We start from the raw sequence: 26,226 nt of genomic DNA on the forward strand, positions 1-26,226 counted from the left end.
CCTCTGAATTTTTAACCTTATAAAGCCTGAACTTTATCAGTCCACTTGTCCAGCTTCAATTCATATGCCAAGATGAGCAAGCCATGCATAGGAAACATGTTTGTAAAGTATTTGTGGAATAAAGCAGCTCCTTACTCCCACATGACACTCCACTGTGCAATAAATCCAGGTTATTCCATGGAGAAGGGATTTATTCTGTGAGCAAGCGTGCAAGAGAGCAGCATTAGAGGACTAGGGTTCAGAAGCAATACCTGACTGGTAAGGGTATTTTATTACTATATAAAAGATGCCCAGGGCAGAGATCAGCACTGCAAGCCTGAAGACTGCTTCACTGATAGCTCTTTTCCTCACCCTTCTAATTTGTCTCTGTTCTAAAGTCTTCTGCAAAGACTATCATCAGAGAGAAAGTGAAAATAGAAAGGACTTGAAGAAAAGTGAAAAGGAAAAAGTGTCTAGGAAACAATTATCTCATTTTTGGAAACCAGACATCTTTTCCCTTTCTAGCACAAGATGTTGGAGAAAGTCTTATCCTGCAGGCAGCCATGCCACCATACATCTGGTAGAGTCCCCAAAACAGGGATACATATCAAACCAGCTGAAAGGTGGGGCAGAGCATAGTGTCTCTTGGCTTTTCTCAGGAATGCAAACATGATTTGTACATGCAAATCAGGAATGCATCCCTTGATTTGTACAACACTCCCTGTGGCTATTCCCAGAAAGGGAGCAAATGCCTACAGGTTGACACAAGAGGGATGACTCATAATCATTTTCCTTCCAATAGATCTCTTGTGGATTTTTACACAGATATTAATTTTCACAGTCATTGGTCACAGGTAAAGCCTCAAAATCTCAGCTATATGGAACTGATGGAGTCATAATGCAATTACCCAGGCTGAATTTCTTAGGTTAAAATGAAAGCTGAGATTTGGAAATAGGAAATGTGTAAAAATCCTTTCTGGAGTCAAAATGAGAAGTGGATGGATACTAAGCAATTGGATGAGGAGTCCTGACTGAGTCTCTGTTCCACAGTAGAGTTTAAACAACATAAACATGAAGACGCCCTTGATCTTAGATTTTAAGTTAAATCAGGTGGAAGTCATTAATATTTCAGAAAAACAGATCAGTATATTGTCATATGTAGAGAGACCTAGTAACTTGCTCTTCTTCTTCTCTTATTTGACAGTATCAAAATTCAGGATTCCCTCTCTGAACATCAGATCAATGCAATTAGTTTAATTCCTTGTCCCGGTTTTTTATTGCCGTCACAAACACCTACAGACCAAACGTGTTTCCTTAAAGTGTAATTGCAGCACATGGAGAGCAGATGTGTTGTGGACATTGCACACAGCCTTTTGAGAACTTACCATGCTGCATCTTTAATTCAATCAGGAAATATTAAAAGGACCATTAAAGACCTTTTTTCTTTTCAATCAGCATGACGTCAGGCAGACACTAATAGTTTTAGTATAATGCCAAGATATTAAGAAAAGAATATGATTATAACATCATTGACCGTTACAGAAAAACCTAATGAACCTGTCAAACTTACCATTGGTTTTAGACACACAGAATAAAGCATGACATTGGAGGGAACCACAGACTGTATTATATCACCAGAAATTATATGGTCCTCATCTTACCTGAATCAATAAAAAATGCTATTTAGTCTCTATAACTTTCAGTCATAATATACCTTATTCCTAAATATATAATTTCTGTTCTTTTGCTGAACACTTACATTCTTAATGCCTAATATCAGTGAAAGTTTCTGTCTATGAAAGAAATGCATTTTCTTCACATAAAAAATTCCAAACTGTTTCTACTCCATTTGTTGAAAACAATTTTTTAAAATACCAGAAAATATTCCGTGTTTCTATTCTGAGCAATACATAAACCACCCCTGGTGAATGGTATGAAGAGGAAATTATTTCTACTTTTATATAAAGTGTAAAGACTGCCAACCAACATTTTGTGTACATCTCAAATTATTTATCCCACTGCAATCTTCTCTGACAACAAGGTAATTGCTTCAATAATACAAAAACTAGAAAATAGCTTTTGCCACACAAATCTTAGTAGTACATAAAATAGAAAGCAGGGTATAACTATTGAACAGAAAATCATATTATGAGGAATATATTTCTTCATAGCACAATTCTTTCTGTATTGAATTCTGGAGAACATTTTGTTCATTCCTGGAGACTTTTTTTTTAAAATCTTTGTTACCTGAAAAGTTCCATATATATTTTATACTTATTAATGATACTCATTGTTGGTGAACACCATTTTGGAGCACATCAGAAATGCTTCTTTTCTTAAGAAGTAAATAAAATACAAGATGAAAAAGAGCTGCAAACATTAAAAATCTGACATCAAAAAGGATGAAAAATTCATACAAGGCATGCCAGAGAAAAAGTGTCAGGCAGCAGTGCCATAACAATGCCTGTAAATACGATCAGAGAAAGGAGGGTAGCTGATGAGTCAAGACTGATATTAAGCCTCTTACTAAAGCAGTTTGATCACTGAGAAAAATGTATTATTTTATTGCAGGCTGTTCCATAAGAAAACTCCTTTTCTGTAAGCCTGTAAATGAGCTAAAAACCCCAGGTTCTGTAGAAAGCTCTCTCATATACCTCCCTATAACATAAAAGCCAGCACCTCTGTCTGCCCTTCAAGAGCCGATCAACACATTAGAAATGTAATGAGGAACATTAGACCAAGAAAGAAATCACAAGCTCTGTGACTGCAGTGGAATGTGAACTCACGTCTTCACTGAGCAAGTGAACTACTCCAGAATGGTGGAGAAACGCCACTACTGCACGCTTCGCTCTCTGTGTTCAAGGCTTGTCTCCACAGCTTGTCCGAAGGAAATTTTCAGTAATATTTAGGTTTATAAAGGCAAAAGATTCAAAATATTCTTTAACTTACGTATCAGTTTGATAAGCAACAGTTTTTAGACACTCTTCACACCAAGCCCACTAGCTGGTGATGCAAACTGGTGTAAGCTCAATGGCCCGTGAGGGCAGATTCCCATGTAGGTTTACCCAGGTTACTTGCAATCACCGAAACAAGTTGGACCTCTGGCATGAAAGTGCAATGTAAAATGTGCCTGTGGCAACACTGTTGGGCAAACACTGATACACGTGATGTGTAAAGCATCCTGCAGCCCCAAGCCTCCAGTGTGCACCCTGACCACCCATCAGCACTGAAGGACACCAGGGAAGGTCCTCTGCTCCAGATAATCAGCACGTCAGGAGTTCAGTGTGCCCTATGAGTAGCATGGAGACAGAAACACAGACAGAAGGCCAATGGTACCAACACAGGCAATCAGAGGGACAAATACTAGGTATTAGGGCCTTCTTTAGCAAAGTGTGTATCCCAGTCCCAAACCAGCAAATGCTTCTCAGCAAAGAGACGATGGCACACCCCAGACACTGGTGCCTCTGACTTCGATAACCTAATAACCTACTCCTAAAAATTTATTTTACATAGCATTTCACGGCAGCTCTGAGTATCACTTCTCACTTGGTATAACCCAGAGCAGGTCTGACTGAGCACCCTGGCAAGGTATTGCTCATTCTGAGCTGACAGAGCGGCGCAAAAATCCCAGGAAGAGAATAAATGCTCCATTTACTGCTGAAGTTAGGCTGATCAAGGACTATGAAAGGGGTGTGTGGAGCAGGAGGAATTTGCAAATATTAAAGTTTATAAAAAAAAAATAAATCTTAGACAAGAGATTCTGTCACAGTTTGCTGCACCTGTCATCACTGATGAGATATTGATGTGGCATGACACAAATAAAGAAATACAACAATAATAATCTCTTCATCTTGTTCAGTTTTTCATGTTCCCTGTAACTGTCATACCTTCTTGTGAGTATTAAGGTAGAATAAAGGAAGTAAATGACAGTTTCAGATGGAGTGGTTTTGATAAATACAAGCTGTTACAGTGGAGGTTTATTGTTTCAATTTTTCTTAATACAGAACCCACTGCTGCTCCCATCGATGTCAAAGCTACGAGTTTGTCTGTATCAGAGATTCTTGTTGCGTGGAAACATATTAAAGAAAGTCTAGGAAGACCACAGGGATTTGAGGTATGAACACAGAATATCATAATGAGAAGTCTTGTTGCTTTTGCTAGCGTTGCATTCTGTTAACGTGCAGTACTGAAACTTCACTAGAAATTATGCTCGGTTTAGCATATGTATGACGAGCTGTAGAACAACGGTCACAGCTGTAGCACCATAACATCTTTTATGTATTTGTGCTTGCAAACTGTTCAGCACCAGTTCTTATAACATCTCTTTGACACTTCAAAAAGAGATGAAAGAACTGCAAGTGACCCAGCATGCCTCTTTCACAGGCTGAGGAAGATTAGGTATTGACTGTTTCCAGCTCCAAGTGACCAGTTCAAACTTGTTATTTACTGAGAGCAATCAGCACAAAGAAAGGAAAGAGCCTCTGCCATCCATGTGCTCTCTTTGTGTAGTGGCCGGGGGACATCTGCTGGGCAGATCATCAAAGGTCCGATGTCAGGAGGGGAAGCAGCAGCTGCACCATCCACAAATGCAACTCTGCAGAGACACAGCCCTTGCTGACCTGGGAAAAAGAAACGGCCCTGGCAACGGACCTTCTCACACTTTTGGATCCAGTGGTAGCTTTGGATCCAGTTTAAAATCCAAACCTTCAGGAACAGATCAGATTGATGACTAAACTTATCCTTTGGGGCTAGTACAACCCATCCTGACCTTCTGGTTCAGGCTATCTGGTCCTCATGAAATAGCTCAGCTAGACTCAATTTACTGGTTGTGTGGTGCAGGTTACTTGACGGTTACATGTCCTTCAGAGAGTGCTCATTCCTCTTTCTCTACAGTAAGAATGAAAAGAGTTTGAGTGTGTTGATCTGAGGCGTATACCAATTATATGGATGTCTGAAGACATCCTTTGACCTACTAGTGCTGAGTGTCTCCCTGGCAGCGTGTCCTGAAAACACTTGGGAGCTGATGAGCATCACTTATGGTTTTAGGAAGGAATGGTAGGTGTCCAGGCAGCGCTAGAGCCACCACAGTCTCTAGCACAGCCTCAGGTTGGATGGAGTTGACCAGGACAGCATGTTTACTCCATAGCTTAGACACAGTCAGTAAGTTGCTGGGGTTTTTTTTACCTGTTTTTGCTGTAGTTTCTTGATACTTGGATGCTCACATATTTCTCTCTAGTGCAATCCAAGCAGACTATGACCATGAAGTTTCCCCTCAGGTCTTTTACCCATCCAGGTCTCTTTCCCATATACATCTCTATGCTGAACCCTGCAAACTCTCTTGTACGTTATTCCCACCTCTTCCTTTTATTAAACATGTTTTTACCTCTTTGCACATAGCTTGAAAAAATGTTATCTGACTGTTTTACCTTCAGAACAGCTACACATAAAAAGAACAAAACTGTATCTGATAGAGATGGTATTCACCTTGCAAATGCTGTCTCACGTTGAAGTGTTTCACTAGTTACTAACCTTAGTCTTCAATGTCCAGGCCAGCCTTTTATCCTCTGAAATAACTTACTGCACCCTGTCTTTTTCTCTTCAGAAAGGTGGTTTGTTTGTTACACCCTCTCAGATACCCTGAGCCTTTTAAATTGCACATACTATTTTCATTCTTAACCTCATTCCATCGATCATATTTATTCTCAAAACATTTGAACAATGTTGAAATAGATATTTGTAAAATATGTATTCCTTTCTAAAAGTGAAAATTACTTCTCTAGAAACTTATTCTTTCATGACTTAAATGTATTTTGCATTTACTTGCTTGGCACATAACACTTCCCTTAGCTCTACAGATTGTGTCCTGACAGGTGGCTGTTAAAGGCAGGTCAGTGGCCTCTCTTTGAATCAGAGGTAGTCTTCCAGCCTTGGAAAGTGTTTAGAAACTTGGAGTTCAGCATGATCTGACCCCAAATATAACACTAACCTGCTCTACATCTCTTGTGAAAGTTGCTATTGATACAACAAGGGTTATTAACATTGAACCTCATTAATAACTTGACTCCCTACTGGGAGGATTAGGATTCTAGTATGAAGATGGCAGAGTAAATAGTTCATTCCAGAAACCTACAGTTGACAGAATAAAAAATAAATGGAAAAATAAAAATATTTCACTGCTCCTTTCTACCTCATCCCATTACAGGAGTCCTCTGAGGTATTATTTTTGTCTGAGGGAAGGAAAGTACTTTTTATCTCTCTCCTCCCCCCCCTTCCCCAATTTCCCTTTGTTCATTTAGCCAAAATTTCTCTGTCCTGTCTCTAACAGATGAATCTTTCAGGGACTAGTTTGCTCTTTTCTGTCCTCATTCCCAAGAAGAATTATGATCATAGCAGCCCTTACACAATAATTAGAAGAGTAAATGTTGCTCTCCTGCATGATTCAGCAGGGCAGAATGCAATATTACTGTATGTATTTAGTTCCATTTTTGGGAAGGATATCATCAAAAAGGAGGTAATGACTTATAGGATCAGTACAGTGATTCAGTGCATTAAAATATTCACTTAAGAACACCAAGTCCACCTTATCAGCATGATCTTGCTAACATACTGACAGTTTCTCTTTGAAGCATCCCCTCACTGCAAAAAAGAAGGACTCTGTATATAAAAACAAGATACCAGGGCTAAAATCCTCCCTCCAAAACCCCAAAGTATGGAGCAGCTTTATGTTCTCTAAATAATTCACTTTCTTCAGCTCCCGTGAACACTATGCTAATTCAAAAACTGATTTGTAAAGTTTCATCATACCTAGTGCAGTGCAGAACATAGAATCATAGAATAACCTGAGTTGGAAGGGACCCATAAGTATCAAGTCCAACTTCTGGTTCCACACAGGGCCAGACAAGTCAAAGCAGGGGACTGAGGACATTGTCGAGATGCTTCTTGAATTTAGCCAAACTCGGTGCTGTGACCATTTCCCTGGGGAGTCTGTTCCAGTGCCCAACCACCCTCTCAGTAAAGAACCTCTTCTGAATATCCCGTCACAGGTTCATGCCCCTCCCTTGGGTTCTATCACTGGCTGCCAAAGAGAGGAGATCGTTGCCTATCCCTTCGCTCTCCCTCATCAGGAAGCCACAGACAGTGATGAGGTCTCCCATGAGTCTCCTCCAGGCTGAACAAACTAAGTCTTCAGCCTCTCCACGTGATTCTTCCCCTCCAGACCCTTCCCCATCCTCATTGCCCTCCTCTGCACACTCTCCAGTATTTTTATGTACCTTTTGTACTGTGACACACAAAATTTTGCATGTAGTACTCCCCCAATCCACAAACAGCAAACAGATAATGTACAGAAAACAACTACCTTCAGTAAAAAGATGAATGACTTTTTTTTTCTAATGCAGAATTATTGTGGACCACAAGCAAAATGTTGCCTTCAATTGAAATTAAATGCATAATAATCTGACTAACCATTCTGTTTTCATGTTTTAATTTGTATTTATCCTGTGGTCACCACAGCAGTGACAACCAGCTACATGGTCTTCATATTTCCTGGCCTTTTAATAACAGCATTATGAAAGGCAGAAGGAGGTTTGTTGGGGTTTTTATGCTTGGGCTGTAATCAACAAAAGTGATAGAATATTTACTACATATGGAAAGGTTGCAGTGACCCAGTTTCACTCTGGCCCTGTTTACACTTCATACTAAGGAGTAATGAAAGACAAAGTAACGTCCAATTTCACACTGTCATCCCTGAAAGGCAGTGTTAACTGCTATGTCACATGAGTTTTATGCAAGGTTTGCTGTATTCGTTTGCATCTTCCAAAGCACATATTATTCCTGACTGCAGTACAGACTTGTCAGCTGTCCGCCTGACCTTACTAAATATATGTCAGCTACATTCTGATGAAGTAGAGGTAACTTGAAAACTTTGTCAGAACAGTAGAAAAATACAGTGTGTGGTTCACAGTTATTGTTTAAAATCCATAACCTGAAGGTTAGAAAATCTATTTCACCCCTAGGCAGTATTTTCTTGGTCACTCATTACTGGTAGGGAAGGGAAAGAATTACTTGCTGGAAGAATTTTTTCTTCTTCTTCTTTTTTGTTTTCTTTCTCCAGAAAAGCAAAGCTAATATTTAAGTACAGATCACAGAGCTCATGTCTTTTTCACTGGAATTCTCCCAGCAGCTTCACCAACCTAACCAAAATATCAACTTGCAGCAACAAATTAAAATAGTATAAAAAAATAGAAAATATTGAATGCTATTTCTGAGAGGATTACTTGACTTTAAAATTTGTTTATTATATTCTGTCTTTTCAAATGGAAATATTCAAGAGTTTTGTTCTGTTTCTTTGATGTACTTTATCTGGTTTTGAAGTGAAAAAGATAATTAAGTCTACAAGGTACTGAAATGTGTTTTTTTAATTTAGTGAAGTATTCCTTGAAGCAATTTAGAAAGAATATATGGATGTTTCTACCATACCATGTTTCTGTCATGGTATGGTAGAGCAAGACATGGTAAAACAAGACAGAAATACCTCAGGTCCACCAGCCTGAATACTGATTTAGAAGAGTTCATCTTTAGAATGTGTAATTTTTCCCAAACACAAAATTAGAAATTACCAGTTTTCTAGGAATCAATTTTGATAACTTTTTTTATGAAATCTGAGTAATTTTTTTAGGGTTAGTAGCAGTTTAGTCAGCTCATGGCTCTTTCTACTCAGCACTTTCTTTAGTCAGATATGTCTTGCAAGTTCATTTTCAGTTATGTCAGTACTGCTGATGTTGGTACAGACTCCATCAGATAGCACAAGATAGCATCTGTCTGGTTTCATTCATCCTACTTTATTGAGGCTCTTACTTGAAATGCTTAATTTGTAGTTTAATTCTCTGTGGTTAACAGAAAGAGTGTCCAGACAATAACTCTTGACTCTTCTGATCTTAAAGAGGGCCTGCAACTAGATCACATGTATTTATACCGCAGTGATTTTACACATACACTAGAAACCTATTTGGGAAAAAGAGCAATATTATCAAGATAACTTTCAACATGAAACTTCAGGGAACTAGTCTGTAAGTATTAGAAAAATTTTAGATGGAAATACATTTTAATGTGATAGTTTACTCTTAACAATTGCTTAACCTAGTAAGCAGCTTGTGTGATCCTGCATTTCCTCCATTCAGTTGTTTAAACATTATTTTCTCTCCAGCTCAGAGATGGGTTTCTGGGTATCAGATGAAAAACAACAGAAAACCCAGCAAAAATCTAAAACTTGACAAACAATAATGCATTAAACAATAATGTCCATCCCCCCCTTTCATTTTTTAAATATAGGCTGCTTCTTTGTGATTTATGCTTCATGCTATATCATTCAAACTTATCATTAACGAAAATCTACTCTTAAGTGTGGTAAATCACTTCTGAGCAGTATAAGCTAAGGCTACAAAAAAATGGCAAGATAAAAAAAAATAAAACCCAACACACAGAAGTGTATATAACCAAACTCTCTGGTTTAAGAAATATGCCCAGCACTTCCAAATATCACTAGTTTCTTCGTTTCAGTTCAAATTGTCTCAGTCAACAATCACTTGAGTTGTTTGGGATTTTTTATAACCACTTTTTCCTTTAGTTCATTTGGCCATCAACAAATGGATGCCTGCATTAAGAACGAAAGAGCAAAGCAGATTTTGAGATCAAAGTCCAAAGTTACCTGGCAAAACTTTAAGGGGAATTTTTGAAGGCAGAGGCCAAACACTTAAGGGCTTTGAAGTACAGGAGAAACTGAAATAGAAGCACTGCCAAATTGCACTTCATTCTTTTACCGCTTAATACAGTATATTAATTCCCACAAGAATACCCCTTTGCCAAGGGAGAACTCCTTTGTCATGTATTGCAGCAGACTGGTAGAGAAAATGCTGTAGTCCTTTTTGAAGACTTAACATGGGCAAAATATAATTATTATCCAAATGGAGAATGTTATGTAAGCAGTGGTGGAGAGCATTTCCAAACACATGAAAAATATCAAAAAGGGCAGAGTTATACTCTTATCTTTCCTCCACACTTTATATAGTCCTAACACAACTATTTGGAAAATCGGGTTTTTACAAGTTCTTTATACTAAAAAAACCCCAACCCAAAACATCAAAAAACCCAAAGCTTCAGTGAAAAAGCTGCGGACTGTCTACTGTACATTGCATTCACATAAGACATTGTCATCCCTGTAAGTAAACTACCACAAAGAGACATACTGAGCTACTTACAGTTTTGCTCCTGGCTTTCTAGAACAGGGATTTCACTACTTCAGTTGCATTTCCACCCCTTCTGCTGTTCACCTGTGTAATCTTGGGCACGTTACTTTTCCCTTTGGACTATTTCCCTGTCAGATCCTCAGCAGACTTCACTGAGTGGATGATGAGGTCTGCAGGACATGAGCTTCCTCTGACCACCTGTTTGTACGGTGCCTCATATTATGCAGCTCTCATGACTGTAGCATCGTTTGTAAAGATGCACTGCAGGTAAAATAAAAGGAATCAGACTGGCCAACAGATAATAAGCATTGCAGGTTCAATCCTTGTGTGTGAATAAATGGTTGTTGATTCTTCTTGAGACTAAGTATTACTGAGGATGCCAACAAAGTTGGTCAAAAATTCAGCTAGCTAAACACCTCAGTGAACCACTCTTATTTTCATAACAATAGGTGACTGTAGCTATATTTTCTATCTATCTGAGCTGTCATTAACCTAAGAATTCAAGCAACAGCATTTTAAAATGTGATACAATGCAGGGAAGCAAAGAAGATATTTACATGCATTCCGCAATTAAAAGAGTAGAATTTGAGTTGGCACAAACGGGTATACTTGTGATCAATGTTAACAGAATCACTTTACTCAAGTAAAGATATGACCTCAAATGTCTTTCTAGATTTATTTTTTTTTTAATGACAGTCATACTGCAATTATAAAAGGTCAGCAATGTACTCATTGGTCTTATTTTCCTACAAGTACCTTGGTTTTTTTGGTTCACCATTTTTTGGGACACCTGCACAAGAGTATTGTTTTGTCCATGACCTTTTTCTCAGAGGAAAAGTTATCCAGATATAATATGAATAACTTATTATGAAATAACCAACTTCACAGAAAAGGTCAAAATGTGGAATAAATGCAAGTAGGTCTCAGCATGAATAATGGTAAGCTGAATATAGGTTTTTGAATGGCACATTAGTGACATGTCCTGTTAGGGAAAATAGGGCCCCATGAGAATTATCTTACTTGTGTAGGTCACTTAGATACATTAAAAAGAGATAGTACTGCTTTTTTTCCCAGCTATGCTCTGCAAATACTTAGTGTCTGAGGAAAGAGACTTGTCAAATACCTAGTTTACCTCTATACCTTCTTTGAGATTATGATGGCATCTGCCCATTTAGGGGTTTTATGCCTGAACAGGAAGGGCACAGACATACTATCAGAATTGCATTTACCATAAACCTGTTTATATCCAAGAACTAAAACTGGATCCACTTCCTTCTTTTTCTTCAGATAAGATTTTTCAGATGAATGAAATATTTCCTTCAGTGTTCTGTCATTTCCTATTCATTGCACTGATAAGAAATCTCACGGATCTGAGTTGCACAGGGCCAGAAAAGGAATATTTATTGCTCATGACACTTCTTCACTGATGCAATCACAGCTTTCCTGGGTGAAAGTAGATATTCTGGTGACCTACCAGAGGATGAGCTCTCCTTGAATCCTCTGAAATACTTTTGAATTCCTGCCAGTGTTTATCCTCTGCTCTTTGGTCTTGTAGCTCCATCTTATTATGCCAGCACACAGCAATTCAATGTGCTTCAGTTATTAACCTGATATTCCAAGTCTCACCATTTTGGGTCTGAGGCGAGGCCACAAATCCCATGTGTTTAAAAGGGCTTGATGATCAGACAAAAGGCAGAAAGGGGAAAAAGACATTCCACAAGATAACAAGTATGAACATCTGGAAGCATGAACTTCCTAAATGCCTGTATTAATCCTTCATTTGGTCACTTGTTGGCAGGTTGGTTACTGGAAGGACATGGAGCAGGAAGAAGCAGCAGAAAAGGTCAAAACCGAGGGAAATGAGTCATCCGTCCTCCTGACAGGATTAGAAGGAAATACATTATATCACCTAACAGTGAGGGCGTACAATGCTGCAGGGTATGGACCACCTAGCACTGCTGTTCGTGCAGCAACCAAGAAGTCCCGTAAGTGATCTCAATACCTTTGCTCAAAGGCAGAAGTCTGGGGGCATCCTCTGGCCTCTTGGGTTTTCCTTTAATAAGAGTGTATAATAATCAGGGATCATACACAGTTTTGATTCATCACTGCTTTGATATTGAGACATGAATTCTTAAGTCCTTTCATTGATAAAAAGGTTATCTTCCTAGAAAACAAGGTATTTTTGACAAAGGGACAGAAAAGAATTAAAGTTCTTCATCTCTGTGGCTTTTACGGGGTGGGCTGAGTAAGTATACCATAGTCCACTAAATGACAGTTCTGGTGGGAAAAAAAACTAGAGCTGGGAGCCTGCCAGCACAGCTAGTTGTAATAAAAGATTGGAAAACTTTTCTTTTTACTTTAAACAAACTTTCCATAAACTATATTTATGTACATGTTGTTATTTTTTCTCCTCAGCTCCCAGCCAAGCACCAAGCAATATTATGTGGATACAGGACGGTTCTCATGTGTCTCTTGGGTGGGAGCCAGTCAGACCCCTAGCTAATGAATCCGATGTAATGGGATACAAGGTCAGTGCTTCTCCTTCTTTGTTCACCTTTCACTCTTCCAAATGACTACTCCTTTTCCCTGTTGGCTTTTTTCCCTTGTTTTCCTGTGCAAGTGAAGTATGCTATACAGACTTTCTGCAGCTTTCACCATGAAAGGCAAGAAATAAAATTGAAAAGAGAAAAATGTCCAAATATTTTCACAGAATCACAGAATGGTTTGTTTGAAGAGACCTTCAAGGTCATCTAGTTCCAACCCCTCCTCCCATGAGCAGGGACACCTAGGTTGCCCAAAGCCCCATCCAACCTGACCTTGATCACTGCCAGGGAGAGGCAGACACAGCTTCTCTGGGCAACCGGTGCCTAATATCTAATCTAAATCTCCCCTCTTTCATCTTAAAGCCATTATCCCTAGTCCTTTCACTACATGCCCTTGTAAAAAGTCCCTCTCCAACTTTTCTGCGTTGGGATTTTAAACTACATATTATAAACTGAATAAGCTCTATCTGAGGGGATCAGTCTCTCATATCTGATCTAGAAGTGTATATTAATAAGACCAGGCTGCAATGAAATTCCTACTAACACTTCAATTTAACTGTGTTTGCACTAGGATTTAGAGAAATGCAGAAGAATGAGGCATCTTAAAATGACATTAAAATTAATATTTTTATGGAGCAGAAACACAAATACTGTGGTTTGTTTTGTGATCATGTTGGTGATGTTCAACAATCAGTGATGGTAACATCTGACATTTAAACTTTGAAGTTTTAAAGAGTAAATCCAGATTAACTCTTAAATTACAATTCATAAAAATCAGTGTAATTAACTGCAATCTTTGAAATCAAACCAGAATGATTTCAGTTTGCAGAAGTGTGATTGTTCTGGTGTTTTAAGTATATATACAATCATTTCTATAGACTACAATCTAATATTCCCACTAATACATCAGGAAGTATCACCAGCAATATGTAAAATGTTTCAAATAAACCAGAAACTGCTCTAACCTTTATCAGAATAGCTGAGATTATGAAAAAGTTCAGTTGACTACTTTGCTTTTTTATACTTCTCTGACCTTTTCAATTTTGTCTGGGAAAGAAAGTTATGCAGAAGCACCAAAAAGACAGCTATCTACTAACTCACTTTCCTCCCTCATGCCATAGGGTAGTATACAGTTTCACAGGAGATGTAGGGACAGATCTGAACTATTCTTATATGATTTAGCCAAGTAAGGTAAACGCACTAAGGACATTGTTTAGGCCATTTTCTTACACTTGAAGTTGAGCCAAAAATGTGAATATCTACATTTATTTGGGAGTAAAGATTTGAATCAATCAGAACTCTAAGTTCATTTAGAAGAGAGTTTCAAGAAAAAAATTGTGTAAGACCTAATGCTGGAGTTGGCAAATGCTTTGTCTTTTCTCTGGATCATAATCAACTTGCTTTCACATTCATTAATTTGCTATTTATGTTTTGAAGCCATTTTGGTGGAGGGGAGGGTAAGAGCAAATGACTGTGCAACTGTAATGTCAAGAAATACTTAATGAAAGCATGAAACAGTTAAATTCAGTGACTGTTATCTACACAAGATATTTGGTATATATCTTGCATGACCACTCTGACCACTATTTACTTTCTTGAACATAGGTATTATTTAGGCAAGAAGGCCAGAGCAACAGTCAAGTTATAGAAACACAGAAAACCTCTGCTGTGGTACTTCTTCCAGATGTTGGCGTCTACATCATTGAGGTCTGTGCAGTCAGTGAAGGAGGGGATGGGACAGCGAGTCCCCAGATCAGAGTTCCATCTTTTTCAGGTAAGGTTCATGTATCTCTTGAGCCATAACTCTAGGTCACAATATCTTTTATTCCATCTAATCTGGTATTTTTGGTTTTTTCCTGTCCCGTGGTCTGTTGCCACTGCCAGCCCACAGCATACTTTCCCTTAGCACCAATTTTTAAGGGACTGCTGTGATCTAAAGACATCTCTTGGCTAAAGATCATTTTTTTCTTCTGGACAAGCATCAAGGTCAAGCTTTCATTCCTTGTTTTAGGAAGAACATCTGTGATTGTGACTTGGGGCATCTTCTTGCGCCAAATTCTTTTTGAGGATTAAGTCACAAAACCACATAACCTTTTTGAATTTTCTATTCATTTGCAGACTGAGTTTGAGGTTTCAGCATGTGAGTTTCTGGAGAAATCATCATAAAATTCCCAATTTTCATTTCTGTGTAGGAAGCATATTTCATAATTGCAAGTCTTAAAAGGTAATCCGTAGACTAAAAGTTAGACTTCTGCTGAACAAGTCTGCAACACAAATTTTGGCCAAAATCTAGTACCTAAATGTACTGAGAACTGTTTGCATCAGTTTTTCCTTAATTACTTTGCTTTTCATTTTAGGAGGGAAAGTAACAAGTGCTCAATCCACCTTACATGTGTTGTCCACTTCCTCGTCCTCTGTAACATTGCTTTTGGCACTGATGGTTCCTTCAACTTCATGGTGAAGACTACAGACTTTGTTGTTGTCGTTATTTGTTTGCTTTAGCTTGATGACACCAAGGGATGAAGTTTTATGTCCGTGGAGAAACTGGAAACCCAAGCTAATGCTTAAAGACCCATAGAAATGCCTGTGGTGCGCTTAGAGGAGTGTTGGAGACACGGTCAATAATTCATCAGGTTTTTTTCCTCTTCATTTTTTGTAAAAGTCCTCCGGGGAGAGGACACTTCTTGGCCCAAAAATATGCAGATTGTATGTAATAAACTTTTGTAAGGAAACATAATTTCTGTCAAATGTACCTTACTTTTTTAAAATGTTCTATTTTGGTGACCCCAGTCATGTGTCATTAGGTGTTTAAACAGTGGTGTCTAGTACAGTACATCTGTTTAGTTGGGAAAAAAAATCTTTTTTAAATATAGAACAAAATTTGACAAAGCTTTGTCAAATATTTTTTTTGCATTGCATATGGCTGGCTGTTTTGAGTGACCAGAGAGAAAACTATAGGTTAGATACAGAGCCCACTTCAAAAGTACAGAGAATTTGTTCTGAGTACGTATTTAATTAGCAAAAAGAATTGTCAACACAATACTAGACAGCACTTTCAGAAAGTGGCAAAATGGAGCAAAAAGGAAGTCATTGGAAAATGATTAAATGCAAACTTAAAAGGAAACAAGTTCATTTTTCAATAACACATAATTTAATGTCAAGTGAATCAAATATTTATTTTCAATAGCAAAGAATAAATAAATTCATAATATATATGACAATGAAAATTCCACTGGGCATTTAAATATGATATACATTAGGCTGCTAAGTGGACAAATGAAGCATTGCAAGGAGATAAACCTATTTTTTCCAACCAATTCTCAGTTGCAATTAATTTTTTTTTCCTCTGGGTCCGTTTTTTAGTAACAATCTGTGCTTTATATATTTGGTAATCAAGTTGAGGTATATATTATAAAAGCATATTATGGAGAGAATATTAACATTTTTGGAATATAATCATTCAGATATATACAGACTCCAGTAGGATATATTTTGGAAAATTCTGTGTCTGAAAAAAATACTGGGATGAGTGCTACTGAGCATCATTCTAGTTATTTAGCTAATTGGCTCTATTTCTGTAGCTCACTATGTATTATTCTTGTAGGGACTGTGTGCTACCAGTTTTAATTCTGCATTTTTCTTTACAAAACAATTTTTAACTCAGTAGAAACTTTGGACATTTTTTCTATATCAGAAGGCCTTTCCATGTATTGGCACCTCAGTCAAAGCGATCCCTAGTATATATGGCTTGCGTGTTTGTACAATTATGATGTGCATGGTGTTACCAGGGAGGGTGTTCTACTACTATACATCTAGGGATTGCACCTGGGATGAACATTCCCTTGCTATGTAAAAATCAAGTCGTAAGAGATCAATAAGCAAGTCCTAAGAGCATAGTCCTTCTATGACATCTGTCACAGAAGTTCTTCATAACATCTGTCCATCTGTCTAAACATTTCGATGCAAATTTTTGTTGGTTGATGGATTCTGGGTCTAAAATGCTATCATTTTGCCAGCTCACCAGCAAAATAAATTTGGCATTTAGCTAGTATACTCTTAACTTTGCCCTTTCTTAGTAGCTTTAAAATAGTAGCCCAGAAAGCACAACGCAAATCAAGTTCTTGCTAGGTAGAAAGCTGACTGATGACTAAATTTGTATTTCTTTTGAATATTTTGTGAGTAAATTTTTTCAGATATTGTTAAACTCAAATCTTTATTACCCACTAATATTTAAAATAATTTTCTAATAAATAGCTTTTGAATTTGTTAGTTACCATGTTGCTAGGAAAACAAAGGCAGGATAGCTAAGTGAGCATAGACTGTAGATACAGACAAAAGGACACTTTCTCTATCTCTGATTCTGGAAAAGACTTTGAGGTCAAAGAAAGGAAGGTAGAATGTACCTTACTGATAGAGCAAACAGAAAACAGCTGCCTGCTATCATTTGTAGAACAGCAGCATTTCTACTGTGCAGAGAACTTGCATTAGCAAACCATCATTTATCAAAAGGTTAAAAGAAAGAACAAAGTAATGAATTAAAAAGAAAAATTACTATTTTATAAATTGATTAAGCATAATGCCCTCTATTTTTTTAAACAGTTGGTGGCCAATGCAGTTTATTTTAGAGTATTCAAAAAGGTGACAGTCACTGTTGGTGGCCTTTTCATCAAATAACTTTCAGAATACAGTAAATGGCTATGCTTTATGAGAAGAAGGGAAGTCTGATAAGGAGATAGAGCTGCATCTAGTTATATCTCAATCTCTAGTGTCAAGATACAGATAGAAATACTGAACATACCATCAGGTAATTTAGTTGTATTGCAAGAACAAAAAGGGGTATGTTTTATATTCAACATGAACAGAATATGTATTTTGCATCTTAAATATATTAATAAACATGTTTTAAATGTTTAAGTACCTATGTATTACCTACTTGTTTCTTTGTAGAAGTTTCCTTATCATGACATACAATTTTTTAGTTGCAATGGACAACTCTTTCCTTTTTCATGTAAAAGATCGTAATAGTGCAGTCTAGCATCACTGAGAAGACTGTATTTTTGTATAATGCTACAAGACCTGTTTGGAAACAAAGTAATTAGAAAGAAACTCTGTTTTGCAGACCAAAAGAAAGATACTGTCATGGCCCATATCAAAATGTTAGATATATTGTATACAATCTGTATATATGCTATATATAATGGTATATACGATGTGGAAGACACAGTAATATAATAGTTCCTGTGTACTGTTCTTGTAACATTAGATCTTTTTAATAAATACTTCTCTTTTTATTGACTTTTATCTTATCTCCTGTCAGCTTCTGAATTGTATTCATAGAGGACAGGGTGACACAAACATTTTGAATTCTGACAGCAAAAACTTTTTAATTACATCACTTTCAAGAGAAAATAATGAATCTGCAATAGCAAATGAGGACAAAGCAGGTATTAAAATCAAATATTTTTTTAAATCTTTCACATATATGTGTTTTCCTGGGTAATATTACATCTATAATTAAATAACTGGAAGGTGCAAAAAGGCTGTAACTCTCAACATGAAACTATATCAAACAAAAATTGCAAAGTAAGTCTGCAAATAAGCTTCAGAGATAAAAGTTGTCCACTTTTGAAAAAAAGAATAATGAAAAGAAGTTTTTTATAAGGGAGCCACCAAGAACCATCTTCTATATACTATTGTACAGTTTCTGGGAACTGCTGTGGCGTGCATAGCATTCAGGTGTCACAGATACCCCATGGCCATGCAGACACAAAAGAACAGCATGGCCATTTCATGTTGAATTTAAAAGTTTAGTTGCTTCGCCTTATACTTGAAGTATTTTTTTGTTACAAATCACAAAAAAAAAGCTTTCAAAAATATACACACTCTTTTGGAGGAAAAAATGTAATAATGGATGACCCAATTATAGCAAATAGTTTTCTTTTACATAGTTTTATTTAATTTTTTAATAATCCCAAAACTTCTTTATGTAATGCATATTTAAAGGGATAGATGACTTTGCAACACAGTGCGAAGTCAAAAAGCCCATTTTGTCAATAATGATTGCCACAGTCACCGTTTGAACTTAGACATCAGTTACAAAATGGCTATGGCTTCAAGTGTATTGTATCAGGATTTCCATTAAATTAGTTATGAATGTCACAGGAAACTGTAATGACCCAGTTTTGCTGACATGGAGACCTGTGCATATTGAAAATGCATATATTACCAGAAATTCTACCAAACTGCAACCCACTCTTGCCTTTTTAAGGCCATCATCCCAGTTCCTCTAAAGATGAAAGACATTTTCCTTATTAATTACTCCCTATGTTTTTCATCAAAACAATACTAGGGATAAGAAAATTAATAACATTTTATTACAATAGGTTAGTTGACTTTAGGCTATTCCAAACAGCCTCCCTAAGCAGGCCTACACACAGGCTTCTTCCAAAAATCCAAGTTTGTTCTAAGACTTATCTCTCAATTCCAGTAAAGATCTGAGCACTGACTTTGCCTTTATTGTGGTACATGTTTTTAATGCTCTAAAAAAGATAACCATAGTGTATAACTAAGGACTTATAAGCCTAGAAGAAAAATCTATGGGAAATTGTACACTAGCAATTTCAAAATACTTACTAGAGGGTCAGCTACTTAATCAAACATATCATAGAAGCATAGAGTCGTCTGGGTTGGAAGGGACCCCAAGAATCCCACAGTTCCAACCCCCCTGCCACAGACAGGACCACCAACCTACAGGCCTAGATCTACACAATGTTGCCCAGGACCTCATCCAACCTTGAACACCTCTGGGAATGGGGCATCCACCACCCCTCTGGGCAGCCCGTTCCAGCACCTCACCAGTCCCTCTGTAAAGAACTTTCCCCAATAGCTAATCTAAATCTTCCCTCCTTTAGCTTCAATCCATTCCACCGTAGACATTGTCTACCCCTTTAAAATGTTGATTCCCCTCCTGTTTCTCTGCTCCCTTCAGGTACTGGAAGGCTGCAATGAGGTCCCTCTACAGCCTTCTCTTCTCCAGGCTGAACAAGCGCAGCTCACTCCTCTTCATATGGGAGGTGCTCCAGCCCTCTAATCATCTTCGTGGCCTCCTCTGAACCCTCTCCAACAGTTCCACGTCTTTCTTGTACTGGGGGCCCCAGATCTGGACACAGTACTCCAGGTGGGGCCTCACAAGGGCAGAGAGGGACAATCACCTCCCTGTCCTTGCTGGCCACCCGTCTTCTGATGGAGCCCAGGATACCATTGGCCTTCCAAGCTGCAAGGGCACACTGCTGGCTCATGCTAAGTTTCTCACCCATCAGAACCACCAGGTCTTTCTCAGAGGTAGCAGAGCTATCCTCAAAGGCTTTCTCTCTAGCCGGAGAAAAATATCCTCCTTTTTGGTATATTCTTTCGTTGTTGGGTTTTGTTTCGTTTGGGGTTTTTTTCCACTTTTAAGGTCAAATTCATCAATTCTAAAAAAAAAGTAGAATAAAAACATAAGATACAATATTCAAGAAGAATAGCAAAGGCAGGCAGTACATGCATTATCACAAATAAAGGTATTCAGCATATTTTGATTTTTGTACAGAAAATAAGAGAGGAAAATGCATCAATTTCCTTTCAGTAACAGAAAATGTGAATAAAAAGATACTGCAAGTGTCTGAAACATATCTGGGTCAAAGCTTTAGCAAGCACAATTTTACTCTAAAGCTGCATTGCTATGATATGCTATGATGCCTGGCTAAGCAAACATTTCCATTTTATAATGATATTGTTTCTTATCTTCCACAAAAGGGATTTTTTCTTAGACAGGATTGTAAAACAGGGTAGTCGTGATATTTCTTTAAAACTTCACCATGAGGAGTGACTGACTAACTTAGAAAAGAAGACTCAATTCATTTGCTTAGTTTCATATAACTTAATCCCTTATTTTTGAGGGAATCCAAATCTATCATTATTTTAGAAAAAAATCATTCTAGGTGATGATTACATTTTATATGTCTGATTAAATTAAGAAGTTTTATATGGGGTTTTGGTGAAAAAAATGACCACTCTGCAGTGACCATTAATTAATAATACATGAGCTGTCTGATGATTAATTGAGGCAATACTTAAACCTGGTATTAGTTGCTTTCTAATGGACAAAACTCAAAATAAATATTTTTATATTTTCTGGTTATCCTACATTTATTTTAAGTTCTATTAGGAAAAAAGAAATAATCCTGGGTATACTGAATGTATTTCCCACTCGCTACAGAGATGAAAAAGTAGCACTTCACACTCCCCTACAAGTCTCTGGGCAGCTTCTTCTTCCTCTTCCTGCCCCATCCTGAAGCAAACTGTAAAAGGGTTTGTACATTTATTGGGTGGGGTGGGAAGGAAAGATAAAAAGGAGGAGGAAATCCACAGGCCCAGATGCCCACAGAACAGTCTGGAGTTCCCCCAGCATCTTGACCTATCAGTGTTTGCCTACCAACAAGCCATCTGAAAGGTAACCCTCTTTCCCTCCAAAGATACAGGAGAGAAAGAATTTTGCCTCATCTGAGGATGATTGCAACAGATTACCCGAAAATCTAAGCTAGGTTTCCACTGTGTTGGACTTCTACCTGTCAACACTTTCTGACTTTCTCAGAGCAACAGAAGCTAATCCCATAGTTTTTGAATCGGAAGTGAAAGGAGTTTCATCACTATAAATTTCTCTCTGTCTGTCTCTGACTCAACAAAACAAAACAAAACCAAACCAAACCAAACCAAACCAAACCAAAACAAAACAAAACAAAACAAAAGCAGTGTTTGGGTACCCAGGGTACCCACAGAAGGAAATATTTGTCTTTAATACTTTTCACAAATGCTTTGGCCATTAAACACATGACATACAGCTGTCAGGTTGCTGACTGAATGTATTATTGCAGCATGAGGAACAGGATCACAGTGGCAAAATTTTAATCAGATTTCTGTATTTTCTTGGCTTGAATATTGCTGGATCTCTGCAAGTTCAGTTTGCGGAATGATAGTCTGTCCTTTTGGATTATTTTTTATTAGATCCAAACAATTATTTAAAAGTTTCTGATTTACTAAGAGCTGTGAGGCTGGAAGTCCTTCAGCACAAGAGATCTACAGCAACTTAAACCTTGGTGTGACAGCATATAGCCAGACATTTGCTCAGGGCATAGCTACTCCCATAGCCCTTCTCTCCACCAAGAAAATATTTACCTTTATAAACTACAGTGAAGTGGTGAGCAACTTCTATCTTTCAATGGCTGCAGAACTCTTTCTTCTAGTCAAAGAGTGGAGCTGTGAAGACAGTGTAAACATCTAAAAAAGATAAGAAAAATATGGGGGAAAAAAAGCCCCAAAAGCCAGTAGGTTCTTCTATTGACACTAAAAAAAAAAACCAAATCCAAAATGAAACTATGTGACTCACATATCCTTCTGCACCCAGATAATGTGGGGAGGTGGAAGGTCCTTCACTCTGCATCCCTTCCTTAATTTGTTGAATTTGATTATGGTAGGATCTGTAGTGATATAACAACTTTTCATTAGGCTCTTGGCAAGATGCTATAGAGAAGGAACTCCAGGCAGGAAAAGGGAGCAACTAACTTTCTGCCTGGTCTGTGGTTGGTGCTGCCAGTTTTACAGATCTTAGAAGTAAGGTGAGAGATGTCTGGCCACCTTATATCTTCTTTGGAGACCTAATTCTCAAAATTACAATGCTCCTAACACCTTTCAGGTAATTAAATAGCAAATATTGTTAAAGTGCTCCAGAAGATGAGGGAGGGAGGGAGGGAGGGAGGGAGGGAGGGAGGGAGGGAGGGAGGGAGGGAGGGAGGGAGGGAGGGAAGGAAAAGGCAGCAAGTATGTTTCAATCCAATAAATGTGAGATGAAGGGAATGTAAACTGTGGTAGGTTCATACTGAGTGTTAAACTGAGAGGTGAAACTCAGGAAGGGGATTTGGAGATGTCTCAGAGGGAGTCAGAAACTAATGGCTCACCATATAGCAGCTGTTAAAATCAGTAACATTTGGGTATCATCAGAAAGGTTATTGAGAGCAAGTTGAAACATTTTTCTACAAGACAAAATGTTGGTTTTATCAAAGTATTGGTTCTGTGTGCACTTGAGGTCTTCACATCTCAAAAAGGACATAAAAGAAATATCAAAGAAAAAGACAGCTAAAATGACCAAGGTTTCTGTCTACAACACTTGCCTCCTGGGGAGAAGCTGACAGGACCACAGCTCCTTAGATTGCAGACAAATGGGCAATGGATAATAAGATATCACACCCCAAATTTCTCTCCCCTTGTTTTCTCATGTAAAATGGACAAAACACTCCAAAGGGCTGTGAAAGATGAAGATCCTACTTTCTCTATCCAATGAATACCAAAATATTCAGACAAAAAGTTCTAATATTGAAAAGATGCTATTTCAGCATATCCCCTGTTCCAAGGGCCAGAGCTATCAAATCTACCTCCAGACACACGATTCAAGTCAGAGAGATAAGGCATTTGAGATCTGTGAAATTCTCATTTGGATCTTTAAATCATTTGTGGTAGGGAGATCAAGCATGCCTGCCTCTGTTTTATAAAGGCACACTCACAAATATGTACAGGAAAGTTGTGAGTGTGCCCAGGATCATGAAACCGTCCACCCCTGCCACATGGACATAAAACGTAGGAGCTGAAACTTGATCTCCAGAATCAAAGTCCAGCATTTCTATCACTGATTGTCTTTAAATCCTTATGCTTATCATTTTAATCATTGCTGCTTGGATTTTAACCACGTATTAGTGCTTGCAGGCTATCATTTTTACCTGCTAATAACTGATCAGCTGATGACCATAAAAGAATGAACTCTGCTAAGGATCTTGTATCCTCCTACTCTCTCTTAAGCTAGACACAGAGCCTGGGTGAGTTTTAGGTAAGACAGCAGAGCAAAACCAGATATCTATTTTTACTCATAAAAGAGTAACAACATCACATTTACCGCCAGACCATCGGAGAACGGGAGAAGTGAAAAGGCAGCATTTTTACTTTCTCTTTTATGCTGAATATACTAAGTGGAATGATTTTGGTATAAAGTTGAAAAGATGCCTGATTGATGTAGGTTATAATTTCAAAACTTAGTTTTCTGCTTCTGAGTACACACATACTCACTAATTAACTTGAACAGCAGTTTATAAAACCAGTTTTGACTCTGCCCATTTAATGAACAAAATCCAATCAACCACCCTGTTAGCGTAAATGGAAAATACATGTCTGCAAGAATGATAAATAACTGATTGCCATAGTGATTAGCATAGCATGCCTCCTGGGAAGCTATTTGGCATTCAGCTCCCACTAGCACTTTTTAAGGATTGATACGAGTCGGTGTGTTTTGCCTTGGACTCGCAGCTTATTTAAATAGGAAGACATCTTTCTAGAACTGATGACTGACATTTTCATTTTAAACTTTTACATTTCTGTTTATAAGAAAATGAATCATATTTTTCAAACTGTTGCGGGTGTTTTCGCATAAAGCATATGTTTGGTTCATTCCATTAAAAAAAAACCCAACTTTTTTTAGTGGCCCCAGATGCTCCAAGCATCGTAGCCGAGCTAAACTGGAATCAGTAAAAGCTGTTGCTGACTCACAGTTGAATAGCCTAGTAACTTCAGAGGCTGCATGCTCTACTCTGGAATTTTTAAAGCTATTGTATACTTCAACAAACCGGGCTGTGGAAACTTCCAGAAATTAAATACATTGGATGGTCCCCTGGATTGAAAAAAAAAAAAAGGATGATAATTTGTATACACCTGAGGTAATCTGAAATGCTGCTAACAGAGCACAGAATTTCCACTTCTGAAAAATGAGCAATTTACCTATTATTTTTAGTTCCTTAGCTTCAGTTCAAATAAGGACTGTGCTTCAGTATATTGGTCCATATTTTTAACATATTAGCTTTTTCGGTATCTGCCATAGTCACCTTCAGATAAAAAATAAATCTGGAAGGCTTTGCAGGAGGCTGCTGTACACTTCACAGACTGAACTGTGGGCAAAGCTCCTCCTGGACTGCAGGATCTTGTGTCACCATCTCAAACCAGGTCGACAGAGCTGCATCAAGTGTTTCTTTTATCTTGTACCTGTATAGGCCCACTTCAGCCCAAAAGATTTGAGACGTAAAGATATTCTATTTAAATTCTACAAGTTAATAAAAAATCTTGAATTAACTGGGAAAAACAAACAACTCATATATTCAACTCTTCCTGTACATTTAAAGGAAGTACAGCTTCCAGAGAGGCACAGTGAAAAGTGAAAACACAGAGGGATAGAAATGTGTCCATGTCCAAGCCATGGGTTGACCCAGGCTGGATGCCAGTTGCCCCCAAAAGCCGCTCAATCCCTGCCTTTCTCAACTGGGCAGGGGGGAGAAAAGATAATGAAAGACTCATGAGTCGGGATAAGGACAGGGAGAGATCACTCACCAGTTACCTTCATGGGCAAAACAGACTCAACTCAGGAAAATTAATTCATTGCCAGTCAAATCAGAGTAGGATAATGAGAAATAAAACCAAATCTTAAAACCCCTTTCCCCCACCCCTCCCTTCTTCCAGGCTCAACTTCACTTCCCGTTTCTCTCCCTCCTTCCTCCAGCAGCACAGGAAGATGAAGAATGGGGTTTGGGATCAGTTCATCACCCATTGTCTCTACTGCTTCTTCATCCTCAGGGGGAGGACTCCTTGTGTTCTTCTCATGGGAGTCAGTCCTCCACAAACTTCTCCCAGATGAGCCCTTCCAACAGGCTGCACCTTCTCACAAACTATTCCAGGGTGGGTCCCCCACAGGGTCACAATTCCCCCCCAGCAAACATATTCCCAGCATGGGTTCCTGTCTCTACAGGGCCACAGGTCTTGTGGAGTTCCTTAGTAGTAGGTACTGGGACCTGTACTACTCAAAATATATTCACTGATGACCTGGATGAGGGAATAGAATCTACAGTCAGCAAGCTTGCTGATGACACAAAACTGGGAGGGGTGGCTGACACACCAGAGGGTGGTGCTGCTATCCAGCAAGACTTGGACAGGCTGGAGAGTTGGGCAGGGAGAAGTTTAATGAGATTTAATAAGGGCAAGTGTAGGGTCTACCATCTAGGGAAGAACAACCACAGGTACCAGTACGAGGTTAGGGACTTGTCTATTGTAGAAGAGCATAGGCAAGAGGCACCTGGGGATCCTGGTGGAAAGTGGGATGACCATGAGCCAGCAATGTGCTGTCATGGCTAAAAAGGCCAATGGCATTCTGGGGTATATTAGAAGGGGTATGGTTAGTAGGTCAAGAGAGGCCCTCCTCCCCCTCTACTCTACCCTTGTGAGACTGCATCTGGAATATTGTTTTCAGTTCTGGGCCCCTCAGTTCAAGAAGGACATAGAACTCCTTGAAAGAGTTCTGCACAGGGACGTCAAGATGATGAAGGGAGTGGAACACC

At 38.3% G+C, this 26,226-nt stretch overlaps 1 protein-coding gene across 2 annotated transcripts in view; it reads left to right on the forward strand.

The window, feature by feature from the left end:
- The window catches only part of CNTN5 (contactin 5), a gene marked incomplete at both ends in the record, with an annotated part of 341,700 nt that extends 326,473 nt beyond the window's left edge, over nt 1-15,227 (forward strand). For both annotated transcript variants that reach the window (XM_084278561.1, XM_084278562.1), the window contains 5 exons: nt 3,984-4,093; nt 12,022-12,208; nt 12,639-12,751; nt 14,372-14,540; nt 15,124-15,227. In XM_084278561.1, the coding sequence (XP_084134687.1) occupies nt 3,984-4,093; nt 12,022-12,208; nt 12,639-12,751; nt 14,372-14,540; nt 15,124-15,227 (683 nt within the window). The remainder of the gene's footprint in view (nt 1-3,983; nt 4,094-12,021; nt 12,209-12,638; nt 12,752-14,371; nt 14,541-15,123) is intronic.
- Nucleotides 15,228-26,226: the final 10,999 nt, after the last annotated feature.

The sequence above is a fragment of the Gallinula chloropus genome (assembly GCF_964237585.1).
Source record: "Gallinula chloropus genome assembly, chromosome: 1".
Classification (NCBI taxonomy): domain Eukaryota; kingdom Metazoa; phylum Chordata; class Aves; order Gruiformes; family Rallidae; genus Gallinula; species Gallinula chloropus.